The 21,649-nt window shown below is 35.9% G+C and overlaps 3 protein-coding genes across 4 annotated transcripts; 1 reads left to right on the top strand and 2 right to left on the bottom strand.

Moving 5' to 3' along the window:
* Positions 1-10: 10 nt before the first annotated feature.
* LOC109703774 (probable serine/threonine-protein kinase PBL23) lies at positions 11-2,794 on the bottom strand. Its single transcript, XM_020224489.1, has 5 exons — positions 2,337-2,794; positions 1,869-2,050; positions 1,580-1,769; positions 939-1,330; positions 11-519 (listed from the first exon to the last, which is right to left on the bottom strand). Exons 1-5 carry the CDS (start codon positions 2,458-2,460, stop codon positions 136-138), a joined length of 1,272 nt encoding a protein of 423 aa, XP_020080078.1. The 5' UTR covers positions 2,461-2,794; the 3' UTR covers positions 11-135.
* Positions 2,795-3,311: 517 nt separating this feature from the next.
* On the bottom strand, positions 3,312-15,296 carry LOC109703777 (protein EXPORTIN 1A-like). Its single transcript, XM_020224494.1, has 32 exons — positions 15,013-15,296; positions 14,318-14,434; positions 13,458-13,550; positions 13,298-13,369; positions 12,911-13,018; positions 12,746-12,828; positions 12,387-12,525; positions 12,182-12,250; positions 11,520-11,597; positions 11,310-11,372; positions 11,132-11,176; positions 10,815-10,922; positions 10,618-10,713; positions 9,918-10,121; positions 9,044-9,103; positions 8,322-8,432; positions 8,109-8,206; positions 7,911-8,019; positions 7,594-7,659; positions 7,186-7,284; positions 7,008-7,088; positions 6,557-6,646; positions 6,313-6,398; positions 6,081-6,161; positions 5,807-5,989; positions 5,366-5,432; positions 5,153-5,263; positions 4,844-4,951; positions 4,617-4,754; positions 4,251-4,388; positions 4,054-4,158; positions 3,312-3,958 (listed from the first exon to the last, which is right to left on the bottom strand). Exons 1-32 carry the CDS (start codon positions 15,109-15,111, stop codon positions 3,836-3,838), a joined length of 3,228 nt encoding a protein of 1,075 aa, XP_020080083.1. The 5' UTR covers positions 15,112-15,296; the 3' UTR covers positions 3,312-3,835.
* A 3,435-nt stretch (positions 15,297-18,731) lies between these two features.
* On the top strand, positions 18,732-21,604 carry LOC109703776 (mediator of RNA polymerase II transcription subunit 21-like). Of its 2 annotated transcripts, none has more exons than XM_020224493.1 (6): positions 18,732-18,832; positions 19,781-19,997; positions 20,449-20,520; positions 20,687-20,738; positions 20,950-21,037; positions 21,323-21,604. In XM_020224493.1, exons 2-5 carry the CDS (start codon positions 19,788-19,790, stop codon positions 21,024-21,026), a joined length of 411 nt encoding a protein of 136 aa, XP_020080082.1. In that variant the 5' UTR covers positions 18,732-18,832; positions 19,781-19,787; the 3' UTR covers positions 21,027-21,037; positions 21,323-21,604. The 2 variants fall into 2 exon arrangements, with proteins under 2 accessions (XP_020080082.1, XP_020080081.1); XM_020224492.1 differs by lacking the exon at positions 18,732-18,832 and adding an exon at positions 18,871-19,648.
* The last annotated feature ends 45 nt before the right edge of the window (positions 21,605-21,649 follow it).

A 21,649-nucleotide genomic window follows, 5' to 3' on the forward strand; every position in this document is an offset into this window, starting at 1 on the left:
AAAAACTCAATACTGAGAATATACAATTGGTACCTGTCGCTTTTAATCTATACAATTGTCTCAACATGCATTACAAATAGCATCTCATGTACATGTTCAATAATTATTCTCTCCTCTTCTTAATTTTCCTAATCCTTAATTCTCTACCATTTTTTCGCTTCTCAGAGAACCAAACTCTTCATTACTCTCCACTTCTGATGATGCCACCACTGCTGCTTCCTCTTCCTCATGATCATAATCTCCATCAGAAGCTCTCTCTACTTGAGAATCTTGGGCTTCTAAGCTCCGAGGAGGAACCGACTCATTCGACCGGTTCGACGACGAGCCGTTGTTCGAGACTGAGAGGTACTCGAGTGCCGTCACGACGTCGCTGATCAAGGGCCGCGTGCTCGCCTCCTCTTGAAGACACATTGCAGCCACCGCGAGAGCTTGGTATAGCCCTTTCAAGGGGTACTTCCCTTCGAGCGCGGGATCGGCCATCTCCACGAATCTCTTCTTGTCCTTGAACCGCGGCTCAGCCTGTAAAACAACAAAAAGAACACCTACATAAATTTTGTTCAATTGAGTTAATGAGCAAATTAAGTATAGATTTGTCTAATAGAACAGTAAGAAAATGTCTAGCTAGCTAGTTTCAGGAAAGTAGTAATATGCAGGTTTGAAATTGAGATATTTATATATATATAGAGAGAGAGAGAGAGAGTTCTTGTGCTTTTCAAAGCACAGGAGCTCAACGTGTTTCTGATTTTTTAGCCGTCGGATCGTCTTAAGATCTGTAGAGAACCATTAATAGTATATATATCCCATTAAGTTTTCTTTACTAGTGTTGTACAAATCTTAAGCAACCCGATGCTTAAAAAATCATAAGCACGTTGAGCTCTTGTGTTTTAAAAGTAAAGGAGCTTAACTCTCTCTCTGTATATGTGTGGGCTAAGACATACCCAATGAACAAGGTGTTGCTCGCTCGAAGGCTTCGACATATCTATCGCTCTTCTCCCCGTGATGATCTCCAAGAACACAACGCCGAAGCTGTACACATCCGACATCGTCGTCAATTGGCCCGTGAGCGCGTACTCCGGGGCGCAGTAGCCGTATGTGCCCATCACCCTTGTAGACACATGGCTTTTATCCCCTACCGGGCCGACCTTCGCGAGGCCAAAATCTGATAGCTTTGGATTGTACTCCTCGTCGAGTAGTATGTTTGATGCTTTGAAATCTCTATATATGACGGGGGGGTTCGCAATGTCGTGCAAATACTCGAGCCCCTTCGCAGCCCCTCCAGCTATTTTCATCCTTGTGTTCCAGTCCAGTGGATTCTTATTCGGTGATAGATCTGTTCGCATAAGCATTACAGAATCGAGTTAGTAATTTTATAACAAGATCTTTCAACTTAGTGCTTCGTTTGTGGAGCTTTTGCAGAAGTGCTTTTGACTATCGCCATTCTTGAACACACTTGATTACAAAAATTAATTGCTGGAAATTTCTACTTCTTAAAATAGAGAAGTGTTTTCAAAAGCCAGGCGAGACAGGGGCTTAGAATGATCGATGATCGGACGTGGATTTAAAAGTCCAGAGAAATTACCAAGAAGGTGATCCTCTAATGAACCGAGCGGCATGTACTCATAAACCAAAATCCTCTGATCATCGTCGGTGCAGTATCCGATCAAATTTACGAGATTTGGATGGTGAAGGAGACTAAGCATCAATACTTCGACGAGGAACTCTCGGTTCCCTTGCAAGCCGTTCTTGTCGAGCTGCTTAACTGCAATGTCCTGATCAGAAAAGGGAAACTTCTGAGCACCTGACTTAAAACTATAACTCAAATTCTTTGAATCAAATCGAAATTTAAAATCAAATTTTTAGATTATTACTTGATTCGTATCGTCGAGGTGTCCTCTATACACTCTTCCGAATCCGCCTTCTCCGAGTAGGGATTCAGCTTTGAAGTTCTTCGTTGCAGCTGCGAGCTCAGCGTAGGTGAAAACTCGAGCTGAGTTATTTCCGTTGCCGATTTTCAGGATTTCTTCGGCTACATTGCGATGCTTGTAAGCATCTGAAAAGGGTATGATCACTAGCTAAGAGTTCAAAGATTTTGATAAACAAATTGGTCATAGAATTAGATCTGATTTTTCTTTTTTTTTTCCCTTTTAACAAATGAAAATTTAGTTTCATAAATCATTGCGCAAACCAATTTGTGAACAAGTAAAACATTGTATGAGCTTAAACTTTTCATGGTTCATGGATTAATAGTTTATGAGAGCAAAAGAAGAGGCATTTAGAAAAAGAATGAATACTCAATTTAAAGATCTGAAGAAGAAGAAAAAACATGTTAAAGGTACCTGATTCAGTTGAGATATTGTTGACGAGGGACGCGAGATTGTTCCTTTCGAAACCCTCCTCGGCCTTCGCCGGAGATTCGTCGACGTTTCGCTTCGATGATCTAAAGCAACATAAGAAGCCCATTTAATTACCCCTTGATCTCTTTCTCCTCACACAATTCCCCTTCCCAAACCTCAATTTTTCAAACACCAAAATCAGAGAAAAACACAAATTTATAAATGCTCCGAATTGAATCAGTCACAAATTATCAAGGAAATAGGGACAAATTTTTGAGAATTGGATATGGCGATGAAGGAGGAGCCAAAAAAAAGAAAAAAAAAAGAAAAAGAAAAAAGAATTGTGTTAAGAGATTATTAGTTTTTTTTGGTAGCTTCTTTTTCTTCTCTTATGAAAATGTCACCAATGAATAGAAACCGCGAACGCGGTTTCCTTCATCTCCATTACAGATAGTAAATCTAATTTTAGATTTCAATTTTTATTTTCCTTTTTTTTGAATTTTTTTCCACTCATAATTATTGTTTTTTTTTTTTTTTTTTTACTTCTATTCCCTAATAAGGTTTTGTTTTCAACACAAGTGGAGGAAGGACCGTTATTTCAGTTAACGATTGGAACTATCATGTGGGTCTTGCACATGACATTTGTTGTGTATAGGAGCTAGTTAAGGTGGAGGTTTTAGCTCTTAATAAAATGTTTTACCACAGATACAAAGATCTTTAGATCTAAGGATGATACAGATTTGTGTGTTTAATTTGTATTTATGTGTTAACTCAATCATTATTCGAAGAATGCGTTTAAATAACTTATTAATCCAAAATGTGAAAACACTAATTGTTTTCAGATTAGACGATTTTACATCATATCGAAATTTGGACTTGCAAATTAACTTAGATTGTTACTATAACCAAAATTGGATTCATTGCATGATTAGACTAATAATGCATTATATATCTGCAGATAAAGGAATTTAGCATGCATTTGAGAGAGACCCACCAATGCTTATGTTTGCAATAAATTATAACCTAATACATCTGATTCTGTAACAATAATCTCACTTAAATTGTGGGGAAAAAGGAAAAAAAAAAAAGAAATAGACAAAACAAGAAGGATTTTTTTTGGGGGGGCGCTGATTCTGATGAGTATCAAACACACCAAACTACTACACCTCTACTTAACAAAATACATATGCACAAGAGCTGCTTCTACTTCAACTGCAAAACCTGCGAGTATCACAAGCAGTCCAAAACAGCCCTCGAAACGAAAAGCCAAATCGCCTCTCACTATCCCTTCTATCCAATCGAATTTAGGAAGTGAAGGAAAAAAATATACATATATATCAGTACAAAATGGTGTAAGAAGATTCAAATGAGCATTTGAGTGCTACTGCGATCGCGCTTTTCATCAGCGCAAAATTTGGCTCCCTTGGAATTAGGATATGGCGGAGAGAGGGCGAGCTGCGGAAATCAGCTGTGTAGAATAGTATAAGAGGGGCGGCGGAGCGTCACGAATCGACCATCTCGTCGTGCAACTCGCTGGGGGCGATAAGCCCCGGGATTGAAAGCATCCTTTGCCGCTCCCTCTCTCTCTGGGCGGCGGCCTCTTCCGCATAAAGATCTTTGTTGTCCTGCACAGAAACGAAAGCTTCGAGTGTCAACAAGTAATAAAACAAAGTGATTAATGCATTTGTATCAATACATCAAAAAGATTACAAAGTGTTACCTGAGCCGAGAACTCCTTTGATTGAATGAGAAAATCCCGTATGTGGTTCTTAAAAGTCGGAAGGTCATTTCTCGACTCGAAAAGCCCATCCACAAATTTAGTAACCTAAGGTAAACCTTTGTGTTAACTTGCGCAAAGGTAAGAAAAAAGTGTTTACTGGGCCAAGGAAAATGTGCTGAGAATGTGGGGTATACTACCTCAGCTACCGTCATATTTGGAAACGATGTTCCCAAAAGCTTTATGGTGTAATCACGAACAAACATCATATTGTTGGGATAGGGATAAGGCACCGTTGACGCATCCCATAGCGGCTCAGTTAATGAACCAGAGTCAACCTGCATGTAAACCACCATAACATTCATCAAGGAATAATAAAAGCAAACGAGGAGAATTTATTACCAGCACCAAATGCGCATGATGTTCATGCACCACCGAGCGATTTGCCCTCCATTCCATCTAGGGAAGACGAACCACTGGGTAATGCACGGTTATGGTGTGGCACACTGGGTGGCAAGCGACAATTTCTAACAAACTAGGTGGAAATAGTGTATTTTCAGAAGTACCAGACAAAACAAATGCTGTAGCACCAAAACATGGAGCTTGAAACCCGGCTTGTGAAATGTATCTGTTAGGACGGCAAAGATTTCTTGCTCGATGTTCAGATAATATGTTCTATAGAATTGATTACAGAATTCTGACATCTGAAATTTGATCACAGTAAACAGTTACGATTATTGCGCACAAATTATAATGGCTAATTGAGGATTCAAGGATTGGGTAGAAGTTGAACCTGAAAATTCTTCATCATTTCCAACAAAAGATTAAGACCAGTCTCAGCAATGTTCCTCTCAGTGTGCCGAAAAGCCCAATTTATAGAATCCATTACGAGTTTCAGTTGCTGAGAAGGTAAACAAATAACAATGAACAAAATGAACGGACAGTAACATATTAGTTGGAGTACATAAGAATACGGAATGTTGGCTATAGATGTAAATATATGACTTGGCAGTGATTTACATGTACAACCAGACTTCGAGAAATAAAACAGGGCAAGGAAGTAACAAAGGAAAGGAGGCAGGAAGCGATATCAAAAACCAACCTGACTTGAGAGATGAATTAAAGCTTGAAAACAATGGGTACCAATAGCACGGAGCAAAGAGAAGAACTTGAGTCGATGCTCCGGATAATCTTCGAAATTCTTAGTAATCATCTACAAAAATGAAGAAAAGAAATTAAATATGTAATTATTGAAAACACCAGGAAGGTGTAATGCTTTTGCTTTTCGTCTTTGAATCTGGTGTACAATCATTACCTCAAGAGTACACTGAAAAACAGCTTCAAATATGCGAGGAACATCTTCCATCATCACAGCTTTATACCTAGGAACAGGGAGTTCATAGCAGGGTGAAAAAGTAGAAAGTGAATAATCCAACTTTGCAAGCGATTGCTGGTAGCATACATCCAAGAAATAATAATACTAATGATAACAAAAAATCAAAATAGAACTGGAAAATATGGCATGACTTGAGTTTTAGAATGTGTCTGCAATATGCATCACATCCATATATATGATCCAACTTAGCATCATATATAAAAATAATAAGTTAGCAAAGTGGAAGCAGATTCAAGACTTCAAGTGTATTCATACTTAATGGTACACAACCAAATATACAATAAATCAACAGATTCTTACAACCATTATAAGTACAGAAAGCAAAATGAGAAATTGAAGTCTGGATTCATGCATGCCTACTTGTTTATAATTGTCGCGAATAATGATAACACTTCTGATTCTCTGGCATCAGGCACATTTCTGGCATAATCACCGAGAACAGGATCCATCATTGGTGGAACAAACTGTTTTCCAATATGTGGTTGATCTTCAGCCTTATCTAAAAATGTCTCGATCAGTTTAAGAGTCTCTCGCTTTACCGATCTGTTATAGCAGAGAAATAGTTAGGAGCGCTAGAGCTCATATCCAGATAACAAAAAAAAAAAGCAGACAAAATTGTAGATTCGTAACATACCGCAAAAGCTTTACATAAGATGATTTTGAAGCAAAAGGCCCGCCTTCAGCTATAGTGTTAGAAATTAGCTCACTGTACATTCTGTGCCAAATACCAAAACCAACCGATCAGCACTCAGCAGCTAAACATCCAAAAAATAATGATGAGACATTCATTATTAGTTCTCTCAATATAATATGTCCTATTTCTGTGACAAATCAATTCAAACTTCAACAAGAATTAAATGCCGTACCGGTAAACCGTGAGCATGTCCAAGAATATCAATGTTATTTGTGGAAAGAAGTACGATCCAAGTGAACTAGCAACACTCGTGTTTGTCTGCCAAGCAACAATAAGAAAATTCATGTAATATTTAGATAGGCTTAAGTACAATAATAGAAGAAATCAAAATGACATCTGTTTGACCCACATTCAACAATCAGCTTATTAATACTAGCATTAACTTTAAAGTCTATAAATCAATTCTTGCAAAATACCTGCATTATATTAAGAACACTTCTTATAACATCTTGATTCTTGAGGACGTCAACACTTTGGCTTGCCTGTCCAATAATTTCAGCCCATTTCTGTGCAAACACACAAAATTTATCATAAAAAGTGATACAAAGGGTTAGGATGGCAAATGACGAATGAAGTTTCAACAACAGAAGGGGCTGTTACAAAGATATAGTTAGCGAAAGAATCAGTTATTTATCCATATAACCTGTAAAATATTAATTTTCACATATACATTTCAAAAGTACCGATTCTTAAAGATGGCCATTTTTTAACTTAAAGGCACATAATTAAGAAATTAACTTGCCGAAGGGCATATATGAAATTTCAGATGTCGTGCGTGTGTAAGTAAATATTTTTCACAAGGGTTTATCACTAAATATCTCAACAAAGAAAATGGAGAGAGATGCCAATAATACAGTGAAAACTTACCTGATTGGGGAGAGCCATTAGCATTTTCAAATACTCATCCCTCTTGGGAGGATCAGACTCTGCTTGAATCATGTGACCAACCTACGAAAAGAAAAATAAAAGGTAAAAAAAAAAAACAATAAATATATTTTTAAGAACTGAATGTTATAAGATAACATAATCTTGGATATCATTATACCGATTCATAGAATGAATGAATCTGATGAGGCTCAAGGTCTGCAATTGTATTTGCAAGGTCAGATAGAAGTTCCGCTAAGAAAGGCTCCTTCTCTCCTACCTGGATACACCGATACAACTGTGAGAAAAGTATTAACGGAATAATACAATGTGCAGCAATGCCTTACTTTTACAAGGTTACAATCCTTTCTTGACAAACAAAATCACTGATTAGGCATGAAGAATAATTATCTCATAAGATTCGATTTGTCATTATAAGCCAAAAAATTAGCAAGCAAACAAACTTGCACGAATAGGTATGTTTACCTTTGTTAATGCAAGTACATGTAATGTAAAGATACTGATCTACAAAACACACTCTAGAAATAATTATTAGAAATCAACTAATCAAAAGAAGGCGAGCATACACCTGCAAAGTCACAAACTTGCGTTTGCATTTCTGCACAATCTTTAGAAAAGTGTCACATGCCATATCCTGCAAAGAGGAGAAATATAAACTTTTAACCTCGAAGGATATTTATTATTTTCCCCAAAAACGTGTACTACAAATTCAGCATGATATAAAAAGAACTAGATGAGTGATGGCCATTAAGCATTAAAGTAGCAATATAACAATTAAAAATAAAATTTTAAAAAAAAAACTTGACATACTAATATGTGTAGTTACACTACTCTATATCGCGATATATCAAAAGCAACAAAGGAAAGGGTGCAAGGAAAATTTACCTGAACTCCTGGGTGTGTTTCATGCATAAACTCGAATAACTTATTCACAACTGTCTTCAGAAATTTCCAGTGAGCCCTAAGAAACCTTGGATACTGGCCCACTACATACCTGATATTTATAGTAGAAAAAGGGTCAGCGTATTAAGATGTAAAATTATGAAGTGCAGATGAGAACAAAATAATGCTCATCGTAATTACATTATATTGCTTGCTATTACAGCTTTGTTATCCTTTCCCTTTGTGATTTCGCAGAGATTTAAAAGATCACGAATCACCATAACTAGAAACCTATTTTCCTGTCAAACAAGAATGAAAAGTATGTATTAATGTACAAACTAATTCATTTGTTACAAAGTGACTAACAAGGAACATATGTTTCCGAAGCATTATTTACATACAATAATAGTTTACCTGTTCCTCTGCCATGGAACCAGATATTGATCCAATCGCCCAGCATAAAGTGTTCAAGTTGTTCCAAGACCAATCCTCTCCACTCAGTTGTTTGGTTAACTTCTTCAGCATCTAAAACACCAAAAGAAATGTATACCCAATAAGATGCTTAGCTACTTATGATCAAACCAACAAAACTGCAACAAAAAAAAAAATAATAGAGATGATTATCATCCTCTTCAAGCTTAAGATGATTTAATATATACCATGTAAATGTAATGCCCCCCCCCCCCACGCCCCAAAAAAATAATTGTAAGGTTTATAGATACAGCAAAGAATACCTACATCTATTAGATAAGAAAATGTAAGAGTAAAGAACTTTTAAAAAAAAAATGTAGTCCTCAGTAGGTATGAGAGACTAGGGTAGGACAAAAAAGAAAAGGTTCACGGACACGGTACATTTAAGTGTCACATTATTTTTGTCGCTGCAAGAATAAAGAATCATACAGATCACACAAAAAACTTCATTAAGGAGTTATCAACTGGTGACTACATTGTCAAACAAAAGATCATTGAATTTTCATAATAAAGTAACAATGTTACCCTCAAACTCTACCAAATACTTAAACTACCTATAATTCTACTTAGTTGCTACATGAATAAGATTCATGATATAATAAGATTCATGATATTGTTATCATGACTAAGATTCATGATAACAATGAATCAGTGTAAAGTTGTACCTGTTGTTCGGTATCATTAAGATCGAGGTTTGCAAGGTAGATAAGTGTTTCCCTCATGATCTGACAGAAGTATCAAAAGTCAACAAAGTAGAGACAGGAAAACAAGGAGCTTCAAATATTATTGGTTTCAATATACAACAACAACCATATAGACAGTAAACTAAGTGAAATTTAAAATTAGAAATACCTAATGATCGAATTTCTTGCAGATCCAACCCTAGTAGAATAAGGAAGCAACATCTAGTGGGGAGTAAAATGCTATTTGGCCTGGCTTGAAACAGCCTCTCTCCTACAAGAGGTAGTAGCCAAGCATTTGGCAAACAAAAGGCCAAGATTTTGACACGTCAGAGAGCTGAATCAACCTTGTGGTGCATTACAATGGAAGTTCCAATTTAAAGCTTCTACTTCTGTTGCAGCAGGAAGCAGCTTTATGTGATTTTAACGAGAGCAATTACTGATTCTTCAAATGGATCTACTCAAGCAATAGCTCTTTAGATGCACTAGCAGGGTTAAACAAGCCATGAATACTTCATTGGCCTAACTTTGGCTATAGCTGCTCCACTTTAGAAAGCAAAAAACAGGGGCTTTGGTAGATGAAAAGACTACATATTTTGATGCAAAATGAAGAGTAGAACTGAGCTGCGGCACATCAAATGCAAAACTCTAATTTAGAACTTCTGCTTTTGCTGCACCAAATAAGTTTTTTGCACTTTCACAAACAGCTTCACTCAACAGCATTCTATAAAAGCTTTAGACAGATCCAAGTTTAACCAAAAAAACCCAAAGCAGAAAAATTAGCAACTTAATCACAGAAAATTTCAACTTGTGAAGAGTAAATATATGCAAGAAGTCAATGATCTTCAGGTAAACACACCTTGTATTGAACAAGAACATCATTGTCTTTCATGGTTTCACGGACAATATTGCCATTTTCATCCTCAACAATCAAAACCTCCTCAGGTTTTGCCATGCGACAAATCATGAGCATTCTTAATTTTGATAATGGACCTGAGTATAACTGTCGCCTTTGTGCTATTGCGGAACCAAGACCATCAACCATTCCCGGAATCATGGAAGCCTGAAGAATGAGAAGATTTGGTAAAGGCAGGAGATCCACAAAAACAAGGTTAAAGTACAAATCTAGTCCCGCAGCATGATCTGAATTTCAAGTCCTCAGAGTTTAATTATTACAATTTGTTCCCTGAAGTTTGACATCCAACGCATTTATATCATCGGAGTTTTAACTTAAAACAATTTAATACTGAAGTTTAAAACGTTTGACACAAATTCAGTTTAGTCCTCAGCAAAGTTCGATGATGCTGTTTACAGTGTCTTTTTCAGACATTATACTCCTATAATTGTTATCAATAATAAAATTCAGTAAGAAATTGTTATAACTGTAACAGTAAGGCCAAAATTGAAAGGGAGGGCAAATCCGGGATGACATTTCAGGGACTAAATTCATAATTAACCCAAAATTAATTTTTAGCTCTTTAGAAGACAATCGAAAGGGTGCGCCAGTAATGAAATATGAGGCCCATAATAAGGATGGAAAATAATTAAACCAGTGATACCTTAAGTCCAATCAAGCATGCAGCCGTTGCAGGTTCCATCTGACGGTGTGCTTCAAAAAGCTCTTGGACTAGTATGTTCCAATAATCTAAACAAACCTGCTCAAATAATTAAAAAAAACAAAACCCAAAACTCAGCAAGCATATTTCATGACCTAAAAAGCAAGTATATTTCCAATATAAATATATAATGTGCGCACCTTGAAGACCTCTGTGTCATCAACGTATGAGATCCAGATAAGATATTCAAGACCCAAAAGCAAAGCAGCTCTATTTTCAGGAGTAGATTCCAATACCTGTATATGAGACTGCATCAAGGAAAACAAGTCACTGAGATTTTCCTTTTCTATAAATAACCCAGTTTCAAATCCTAGGTTCAGATTTCAGAATACGTAAAACAGGGAAGTTATGATCAAACTATTGGCTCCAAGAAAAACACATAATCAGAATAATAATGTTAAGGTTTTAAAAATATTGCATATAATATTCATATGCTACAGAGAATGAGCAAACTTGCCTTATAAAATGAAGTGAAGAACAGAGCAAGGTTTTGAATAAATGCCTGCACATGAGAAAAGAAAGGTTTAAAAAAAAAGAAGAAGAAAAACAACCAGTGCTTAGTGGATAAGCACTTTTCAGCTCATTATTGCCAAATCAAATATGCGGACTTATTCTAGAGGTTGAGAAATTTAGACCTGCTCTTCACTGGAGCCATTAGCATAGGCATCTGGGATGTTTGTTCCAGGAGGCAAAATAGTCTAAACATCATAGATAAAACCTTCTCAGTATGCAGTGCAGATAAGAGAATAGGCTGGGAAAAGAAGAAAGCTAGGAAGGCAATAAGGTAATCTCTTGAAAAGAAGTTATTCAAAGTACTTGTAGGGAGCTATAAGTAATTAGTATACCTGCAATTGCACCATGAACACGGTATACATCTTGACATACTGCATGTCATAGTATTCGCCAAATTGAAGAGCAGCAACCTGTAAGTAACAGAAGGCATAAAAAAAATACAGCCACTAACTAAAAACGACCTAAAACATTGAAGTGGAGTGGCCTAGCCTTTGGAACAGCTTCTTTGCTCTAGAGAGTAGAAGCTCCAAGAAACAAGAAGTTTGGCTAACAAATAGTTTGGATCTTTAGCTGTTGGGGACAACCTAAGATGAGCTACTGGTCCAAAAAATGAAGCTCCAATTGGTGAGCGGCTGTAAAGAAATTGACCAAAAAGCTACCAATAGTTCTTCAAGCATCACTCTGCCTAACATCACTACTCAGGCAGCACCTTTTGCAAAAGGCCTAGCTTCTCAACAGCTTCTCTCCTCCAAAATGCAAGCTTCCAGAAATCCAACATTCAGCTAACAACTAATCTAAAGATTTTATAACAGTCGAAAGCTAAGATGAACTTTTCAGCTCCAGCTACAAGCAAGAAGCTGTAGGGTACATTTTAATAAACTATTAGCACTTCTTTGCTCAACACTACTGAAACAGCACTACCACGGGAACTGTAGCAAGGTCAATTAGTTTAAGCGAAGTAACATTTAAATACAGATTTTGAAGTAGCCAGTACCTCGGTTAGACATTGAAGAGTAAGATTTCGGTATGAAGCCACTGGGAAGAACTTCAACAGAGTCTCAAGCTAACATAGCATCAAAAACACATAGACTGATAAGTATGACCTGAACTTCAATTACATTTATATGAACATACAAAGAAATTTCAGAATAAAGAATATAAGCATTGATGAATATCTGTAATAGACTAATGGGTGTTACCAGTGGTGATTCAAATATGTAGCCAAGTGGAATCCATGAGAGAAAAGCATGAAGTGTTGCCAATGTAGCCCGTATAAGCTCAGTTCTTTGCGATGCAGATAGCACATATAAGCATAACTCATGAATGAGTTGAAATTCACTGTTTCGAAAAAAAAAAAAAAGAAGAAAATATTGGTAGGATTTAGATTTTAACAAGATAATAATAAGGGAAAGATTCAACATAATCCCAGGCATTTATGATTGAGACGGAATGGATACAAGCATACAAGATCATAGACTTGGTATGTCTCAACAAACTACAGCCTGCTTTTAATAGAAGACACAGGAAAAAAAATGGTGGCCAAGTAAACCAATCTTACCTATTTAATGACTGCTTAAGTTCTTTAATCTTTTGTTGTGTCATTTCCCCTCTTGAGAAATCAAAAACTTCCTCACTTAGAAGCTGAACATTTGAAACTTAAATTACAAAAAGAGATACGAATTTGGCAGCAAAGCTCAAACCTCCACAAAAGGAAAGAATATACCTTCAATATAGCCATGCAATTTTCACAGATTGTTTCACTACTCTTTGCTGCTGAAACGAGATCGGGGACAAAGCTTTGCCACCTGGCCGGCCACTCATGCTTTAAGACCTGTTATTAGAAAAAAAGTAAAAATATTAAAAAAAAATGGATCAACAATGAAGGAAACCATTTCTCACGTTTAACCCCTCACAATACTAAAAGAAGCTATTTTTCAATACTGAAAAAGTTGAACAAATAAGCATTCAAGTATGGTTTCGCCATACAAAATCAACTGAAACCAGTGCATATCAAATCCAAATGGAGGACAATCTAAACATCGCAACACGAAAATAAATGATTTCATACATGGAAAACTGAGGAAAGTTCAAGAAAAAGAGAGTCTAATACCTGCACCAAGATAATATTGAGTTTATTAACATACAGCCTCTCCCTTCGGAAGGAGTCTTCATTGCTAGAAAGCTGGTTGGATCAATAGAATAAGAAAACAAATTAGACTGAAAAATTAATGTTGATATTGAAACAAAAATTCAAAAGAATACAATCTCACCTGTACAATAACATCAGAAATGTAGTTTTTTATTCCATCCCGTTGTTCTACTGGCAAAGCATTCCATCTATACTTGATGACACTTTCTAGCACCTATAAAGGTTTAAAAAAAAAAAAAAGAACGCGTGTTCTAGCCATCACAAGGTTCCAAAAACCAAGCACTCAGCAGATATAGTTCGCTACAAGCCATAAACATATTTATTAGCAAATTCAAGTTACATAGAGTGACTGGGCAGCACAATATCCAACTATGAGATGGAAAGAACGGACAATTATGCCACAAATTTTCAGCATTCGAACATATTATCTCTCCCATTGTCTATGTATGTTTGAACTACAGGGTAACATGAACTGGGAATGAGCATCGTTATCACATCCCTAATCATCAAAAATACCATCATTATTGCATTCTTGCAACCGTCATTTTAATCAACATTCTAGAAAGATCCTCTATCATTCATTAGCCACTGAAATTACTAATTACCGTGTGATTTACATACTAAGTTAAGAAGGACGAGGTGAGGCACTTCTCATTTCTAACAGGAATACCAAACAGGGCAATTGGGATTTCAGCCAAAAAAAAAAAAAAAAAAAAAAAAAAAAAAAAAAAGAGGTCAAGGACTCCGTTATAAAAGTCAAAAGGTCAGACACCAAAGTGAAACAACCATCAATAGATTGGCGACCACCAGGGCAATTTATCGGTTCAGTTTTAACAGCATTGGTATTAATTAAATGGGTATGAAATTATAAATTGCATAGAAGATCAGCTTATCGTAGAAAAGTTCATAGTTTTGCCTTGATCTAAAGAGTTAGTGCAGTTATAACATTCGAAAATGCTCATAGGGAGGAGTTATACTCACTTGAAGTGCAAAGAACTTGGTGTTCAAGTTTTGTGAGTTCTGTAGAATGTGAACAACTTGCAACCACAAATCCGGATTATTCTGCAACTCCCGCAGTATCTGATCTGCAGCTGACCTCTGCCACGAAACAAAGCTAATATTAACCAAATGTTACTTCATGAAAAGGGAAAAATAACAGAAAAATAGCATAAATCAGGGGAAATACAATTCCACTTCGAGCAATTATATGGTCAAAATAAGAAGTAATGATACTTCTTGACATGCAAATTTCCCCTTTAACAGTATGCAACGCTACCATAATGACTCCGAAGTCCGAACAACCAAATAAAAATATCATATTAATCCTAAGAAAAAAAGGGAAAAAGGAGTAATTTGGAACTACTTACATGGTTGTAAGTTGTTAGTTGTTAGTACACGAAGCAATTGAACAATGTAGTAAAAAAAGATCACCAATACTAAATGCATATAACAAAAAAGAGACAACTTTTTAGCCTCGAACACTACCAAACTGATGATCCCTTTTCACATAAAAACAAGGGATTAAACCCGAAATAATCGGGACAAAAACACATAAACCCACTTCAAACTACGCCCCCCGCCACATAAAACACGAAAAAGAGCATCAAACCCAGTTCCTTCAACACTCCCCACTCCTCCCTTAAACCCAGCACAACACCAGCTACGGAACCACTCACCTCCTCCTTCGACCCCGTGCCATAGAACGCCGCGACGGTGGTGTCGAGGAGGGGGACGTCGATGGGCTTGCTCAGGTCCCTCAGCTTCTCCGCCGCCATGGTCGGGCGATCGGGGCCACGGAAACCCTAGGGAACCGAACGAGTCGAAGGTTCTAGAATGCGCCTACGGTGGAGGTTGAGGACGAGGAGGAGGAGGAGGAGGAAGAGCGAGGCGAGAGGGAGGGGTCGGCGAAGACCCTAGCTTTCTCTACGAGGGGGGGGAGGGTTCGATTTGTGAGCTCACCAAGGGTTTCGAATTTAGAACGGGTTTTGTGTACGTTGCGTGTTGTGTAAAAATAAAATACGTTTTGTTTTTTTTTTTTTTTTTTTTTTTTTTTTTGGCTAGAAGGTACGAGCAGGTAAATATATTATATATATATATATATATAATATATATATATATATATAAAATAATTAATATATATTAGCATAAAAATAAATAAAATTTATAAAAAGACAATAATTAATGATTTAATACAAATTATATTGTTTATTATAATTAATAACAATACCAGGAACGTATTAATTTAAGGAGTTGTTTGGTTGCACGCATTTGCACAACAAATGGGTGCAGCCTTAATTCCTTTGGTTTGGTTTAGTGCAGTTGAGTTCAACTGCTGCAGTTTCAACTACACAAGAAGGTCCAAATGCTGCAGTTGGAACTACATCCAAATTGGCCGTAGTTCCAACTACAGTAGTTGGTGAGGGATAGGATCACTCATAAATTAACAATAATAAATAAATAAATAATATATGTATATAGGTAAATAAAAATACTTGTAAATAAACTCATACTAATAAAATTTTTTAGACAATACAAGTTTTGTGCAAAAAATTAAATTTTTTAAATTTATTTTATTTAAAATATAAATATAGTTTTTTTTAAAAAATTTTATAGAATGTGATCGTGTATGTTAATTTAATAAGTTTTAATTAATTATAATTATTAAATTTGATAAAAAAAAATGAGAGAATCGTTTAAATTTTAAAGTTTGATTTACATATTAAAATTAAATAAATTAAAAATTTTAAATGTGTCGATTAATAAGTTGAAGAATATTATATATATCTACTTATTTATTTATAAATAGTAAATTTAAATGATTAATAAACTTATACAATTATTTTATGTTTAGTGAAGGTAATCTCACCATTCTATCTGAAAAGGTGACAAAATTCACAAATACAACTATCAGCTTCATATTACCAAACAGAAGAAATGTAACTGCAGCAGTTGCAACTGCATAAAACGAAACAGAAGAAATGTAACTGCAGCAGTTACAACTGCAGCATTTGCAACTGCATGTATTTTCAACTACACTGTTTCTGCAACTACATCCAACCAAACAGCCCCTAATGGGGTTTTTTAGTGATTATTTGGCATCTAAAAAAATATGAATTTTTCTTTTCAAAAACACAATTTTAAATTTCTAAATAAAAATTTAAAATATAAAATATTTTTTCAATGAAATTACTAAGTTTTCTACGCACCAACCAGATGAGAAATATATTTTCAACAAAAATTTTTTATAAGTAATTAAATTCTTTAAACAAATTCTATTTTAACTTAACTTGTGTCTCTGTCATCTCTCCTCTGTTAAAATTACATCAAATAAAATATATAATATAATCATCCATTGATTCAATTATTCAATTTTCAATCTTAAAAAATATAATTGATTCTGTGAGTTATTAACACCATCGATTACTCATCTTCTTCAGCGTCCCTAAGTTTTAATCATTTTTTATTGATATTAATATTTTTAGTAATTATTTCAATTAAGTTTATTATATGAGAGAATGTTAAGATCTAATATTGGTATATCAATATTAAATTATATTTACTGGTGTAGAGACTCACGCGATGCGACAGATAGATAATAGAAACAAAATTTTAAAATATTTCTGAGGTAATATTATTGAAAATCAAAATTTTAAAATGTACATGGTATAGGACGTAATAAAATAAAGTAGGCATATTTTACCGTTGAGAAAAGATCGTCACAAAAGATGCTGAAATAAAAAAGAATGTAAATATTATTATACAGAAATACAGATGGAAGTGAATGAATAATCGTGGAAGAATTTTTAATACAATAGAGGAAAACGTTGAGTAGGAAACAAGAAACAACGATGCACCACTCTCACTTCTTTTTTTTTTTCCTACTCCAAAATATTTTTCTATACTGCCAATATTTCTCTCTTTCTCACTCACCTACCGCCTTTCCGTCTTCTCCTTTTCACTCACTTTTCGCCTTTCTATCTTTTTCCGACGTTTCAATAATCTAACAGCCTTCTCCTTCGTTTCGGCGACTTGAAATTCTATACAGGAAACTTCGATGAAGGAAGAAGACATATCATACTGCACTACTAAGAAATATAAATTATATGTACTCACTTTACTCTTCTTTGGCCTTAGCCAACCAACCTATTTATAGGCTCTAGGATACAATTAATTTGGCCTCTAACCAACCACAATTACTCAACCAGTAAGCCCATTAACACAAAGAAAACATGCCTCAACATTATAAGGTGAATTCCAAGGGTTGCCCTCTGACCTTCGGGTTTATGCTCACAATTTTGGAACCTTTTTGTCCAACAGTTATACGACTCTTTATCTCTCATAGCTGAAGAAGATGAAAAAAATCCCAGTCAAAGAACGATTTAAAATTTAGGCTAAAGTGAAGAACCGGGTTCAAGTAAGCTAGATCGGTTCAAAGAAATAAAGCAACAGTAGAGCCTGTTCGGTTTAAATAAGGAGAGAAGAACCTGATTCAAATGAAATATTATAATAAAGTAGGCTGATTCGGTTCAAAGAAAGAATAGGAAGAAGAGGTGGCCTGATTCGGTGAAGAATCGGGTTCAACACAGTATATAATAAAGTAGGTCAGTTCGCTTCAAAAAAAAAGAAAGGAAAAAGAGGTGGTTCAAAGAAAGAAAAGGCCGGTTAAGTTCAAAGAAAAAATAGGAAGAAGAAATACGCTGATTCAGTGAAAAAGGGGATTCAACATAGATTATATAACAAAGTAGGCTGATACAATTCAAATAAATAACAGAAAAAAGAGGCAGTTCAAAGAAAGAATAGAAAGAAGAGATGGCCTGTTCAGTGAAGAGCCAAATTCAGCATAGAGTATATAATAAAGTAGGCCAGTTCAGTCCAAAGAAAGCATAAGAAGAAAAGACGGTTCAAAGAAAGAATAAAAAGAAGAAGTGGTCCGGTTCGGCGAAGAATTGGGTTCAACCAGAGTATATAACAAAGTAGATGGTTTGGTTCAAAGAAAGAACAAAAGAAGAGATGAACTGGTTCAATGTGTTCAGTTTAAAACAACATTACTTAACGGTGGAACCCAACAAGGTTAATATAATAAAAAAATAATATAGTATAGTATAGATGATAAAGATATAGATATAAAACCAACACTAATAAATATTGTTTTAGGTAAAAATAAATTAAATTTTTAGAACAAAATTGGTGAGGGGTGTGGTGCAAATATCCAACAAGGTTAACACTCGTGATGCAATTTTACCTCCGCTCCGTAGTGGACGGTCGAGATTCACATGCTAGATCAAAACGAACGGCAAGTAGGCATTTTGGTCCACAAGTGTTCGGATACACCTGGTTCATGTAACTATTGATAGATTAACGTGAATGACCAAAATACCCTTCTCTCTCTCTCTCTCTTCACCACTCCGACTCCTCTCTCTCTCTCTCTCTCTCTCTCTCTAGGGTTTGGTGGATCTCGCCTCTTCCTCTCGACGAATTCGATCGCCTCGTGCCTCTGTAAGGATCCGTTGTTCCCCTCAAATTCTAGGGTTTCTAAATGTTTATGTTTCGATTTTGTGATGTAATTGTAGTTTTGATGCTGTGATGGTTAAGACGAGCAAGTTTTAGCTTAGAATTGATGAGAGTATTAGGTCCTAAGATTCCTTCTGTATCATTTAAAAAAAAAATAAAAATTGATGGGTTTATTTTGTTTGTATGAGTTCAAAAGGAGTGATTTTGGATGCAAACGGTGCCTATTTTGATCGTAGAATAATTTCTCTAATTTGTTTGTTATTGAGTTGCTTGCTATAGTATCTGAGATGTAGAGAAGCTACTCTGTTTGATTCTTCTAAATGTAAGAGCTTAATTTCCTTAACCAAAGAATTTGGATGCATTTGAGCTTCGGTGTTACTCTCGAACAATTTGGTTTCCTTTCAAGTGTTATCAATGGATTGAGTGAATTGTTTGAAAATAATGGATAATAATAATAATAAGTAGCTAAGAACAGCGATTCAACATTACGTATTATATTGTATTGTAGCACATTATTTTCATGGTTTTAACTACAAATCGGAAGGTGAGGGTTCGGGGGGGACTTCTAAATTGCGACATGAACCTGATCTGTGACCAAGTTTACCATAGAGACAAAATGTGAAAAAAAAAAACCTCAGTAAGGTTGCAGTGAATTCCTTAACGACCATTGCTTTTCATACTCTTTAACTCCAAATTTCACTGTCATATTGTTTTTCCTCGGCTGTTTTACTATTAGTTTGTGCAAATCCAGAAGCTTTCGTCGAAGTCACAGTTTTGTCGAGCCTTCATACTATCACAGTGGTAATCAGATCATTTTGTATAGTTGGTGCATGGTGCTTCTGTTACATCTATCCCTCTTTTTCTACTGCTTTATTCTCATGCTCGGATTTCGTAACCTCACACCAAGTTTTCTTGTTCTGGATCTATTTGCAGGAATATAATGGATATCATATCTCAGCTACAAGAACAGGTAAATACCATCGCCATGCTCTCCCTAAACACCTTTGGAACACTCCAACGAGATGCCCCACCGGTCCGACTATCACCAGATTATCCCGAACCGCCAGCCACTAATCCCTCTGAGGAGGCGGTGAATGTCGCTGAGCAATCCAAAGCGATGAGTGCAGCTCTGGTCCAGGCTGCGAAGAAGGTAAAAGATTGTTTTAATTAATTGAAATGCATACACTGTCGTAACACTACTTAGGGGAATGGGCTTTACGTATATGCCGCTGCAAAATCATCTACTTGCTTGCGTACGTCGGTAAAATCTGAATTTTCATCTATAACCCTGGTAAGTACAGTTTTTTTTTTCTAGAATGAGAGTTGTCCGTCCATATACAGAAGTTGCTTTTGTACTAGAAAAGGTTTCTGAAGTGGAGCAATTTTGTAAGCACAAGGTTTATGTGCGTAGGGAATTAAGTTTTTAAACGGCATGCATGAAATTTTAGGTTTTATTTATATGGCTTGAGGGGACTATGGCCAATGCATCCTGTGATCTTTGATGTTATTTATATGACCTGATTTTGTTCAAAACTACCGTACAAATCTTAGGAATTTGTAATCTTGGTAATTTTGTGAGGATTTATTTTTTTCTTTTACAGTTTGACATGCTGGTTGCTGCATTGCCATTGTCGGGAGAGGATGCTCAGTTGAAAAGAATTGCCGAGCTCCAAGTAAGCATTGTCTTTATCTTCACTGAACCCAACAATTGGATGAGTGATAGTAAAATCCGAAACGGGACTCAGCGTGATTTATGGAGATAAATAGGATCTCACCTAAAACTAGATGAACTACAAAATTAACTTTTGGTATCTATGACATTTGTGCTGAAATGTCCAGGCAGAGAATGAAGCTGTGGGCCTGGAACTTGAAAAGCAATTGGAGGCTGCAGGTAATTCTCTATTTTCTATCTATACAACTAGGAGGATTTAATCCACAAATCATGAAATCCTATTTTCTTCGTAATATTGAAGATCACTGGGGATAGAAATTTGGAAACTCTTTAACCCTCATTCAATTATAAAATAAGTTTTCAAGTTCAGGTGCGTTAGTGCGGTACTCTCGCCCGAGCACTTATATCGTAATCCCTTACACGATTACAGAACTGGAACTAAAGATGGTTCAGGAGCTGTTCAACCAAGCAGCTGACAACTGCTTAAACTTGAAGAAACCGGATTGATCTTTTCAGCTGTAAGTATCTGTATTCGACCTTTCGGGTGTCCGAAAATAGTAGAAGAAAATAATTCTCTGGCGTTCGTTGTGAATTGTCGAATCTATGTTTCTGATAGTTTTAAAGAAAGTCATCCTTTCGAGCACCAGTTCTCGTTCTTTTTTTAAGGGACAGCTGGTTCGGAAGCTAAATATGCGGATCTCCCATGCAGCTTCTTTTCCCCTGTAGTAGTTTCATTTGGCGATTTCGGCCGCCTGATCCGTTGAGTTGTCTAATGTTTTATGAACCCGATGAAACCTTCGCAGGTCGAAGAAACTGAAGTGGGAGAGGTTGACTCGGTTCGTATTATCTTCGAAATCGCAGCCTGTTTAGAGAGCCCTGGAGAAGCCATGTAATGTTAGTGAGATCCTAGCACTGGGCATGAGAGAAGCCCTGTTGAGATAACACATACGATCTTCTTGTATTTATCTCTCAATTTTATATCCCTCTTGAATTAATCAGCTGGATGGATGAAAATAGTGGGGTGGTTTTGTACAGTTTGGTGAAACGCATTGGTTCCTTCATTGTCTAATTTGTTTTTTGGATCACCAAATCTTGTATTTATCTCTCACTTATATTTCGAACAAATGTGA

Source organism: Ananas comosus, unplaced genomic scaffold (assembly GCF_001540865.1).
Source record: "Ananas comosus cultivar F153 unplaced genomic scaffold, ASM154086v1, whole genome shotgun sequence".
Taxonomy (NCBI): Eukaryota; Viridiplantae; Streptophyta; class Magnoliopsida; order Poales; family Bromeliaceae; genus Ananas; species Ananas comosus.

Coding starts and splice junctions, on each gene's coding strand:
- LOC109703774 (XM_020224489.1), bottom strand. CDS start 2,460: ATGGGCTTCTTATGTTGCTTTAGATCATCGAAGCGAAACGTCGACGAA. Junction 1,770..1,868: donor ACCTCGACGATACGAATCAA/GTAATAATCTAA, acceptor TTTTCTGATCAG/GACATTGCAGTTAAGCAGCT. Junction 1,331..1,579: donor ATTAGAGGATCACCTTCTTG/GTAATTTCTCTG, acceptor TTATGCGAACAG/ATCTATCACCGAATAAGAAT.
- LOC109703777 (XM_020224494.1), bottom strand. CDS start 15,111: ATGGCGGCGGAGAAGCTGAGGGACCTGAGCAAGCCCATCGACGTCCCC. Junction 10,714..10,814: donor ATGACACAGAGGTCTTCAAG/GTGCGCACATTA, acceptor TTATTTGAGCAG/GTTTGTTTAGATTATTGGAA. Junction 8,207..8,321: donor GTTCCATGGCAGAGGAACAG/GTAAACTATTAT, acceptor CTTGTTTGACAG/GAAAATAGGTTTCTAGTTAT.
- LOC109703776 (XM_020224493.1), top strand. CDS start 19,788: ATGGATATCATATCTCAGCTACAAGAACAGGTAAATACCATCGCCATG. Junction 19,998..20,448: donor TGGTCCAGGCTGCGAAGAAG/GTAAAAGATTGT, acceptor TTTCTTTTACAG/TTTGACATGCTGGTTGCTGC. Junction 20,521..20,686: donor AAAGAATTGCCGAGCTCCAA/GTAAGCATTGTC, acceptor TGAAATGTCCAG/GCAGAGAATGAAGCTGTGGG.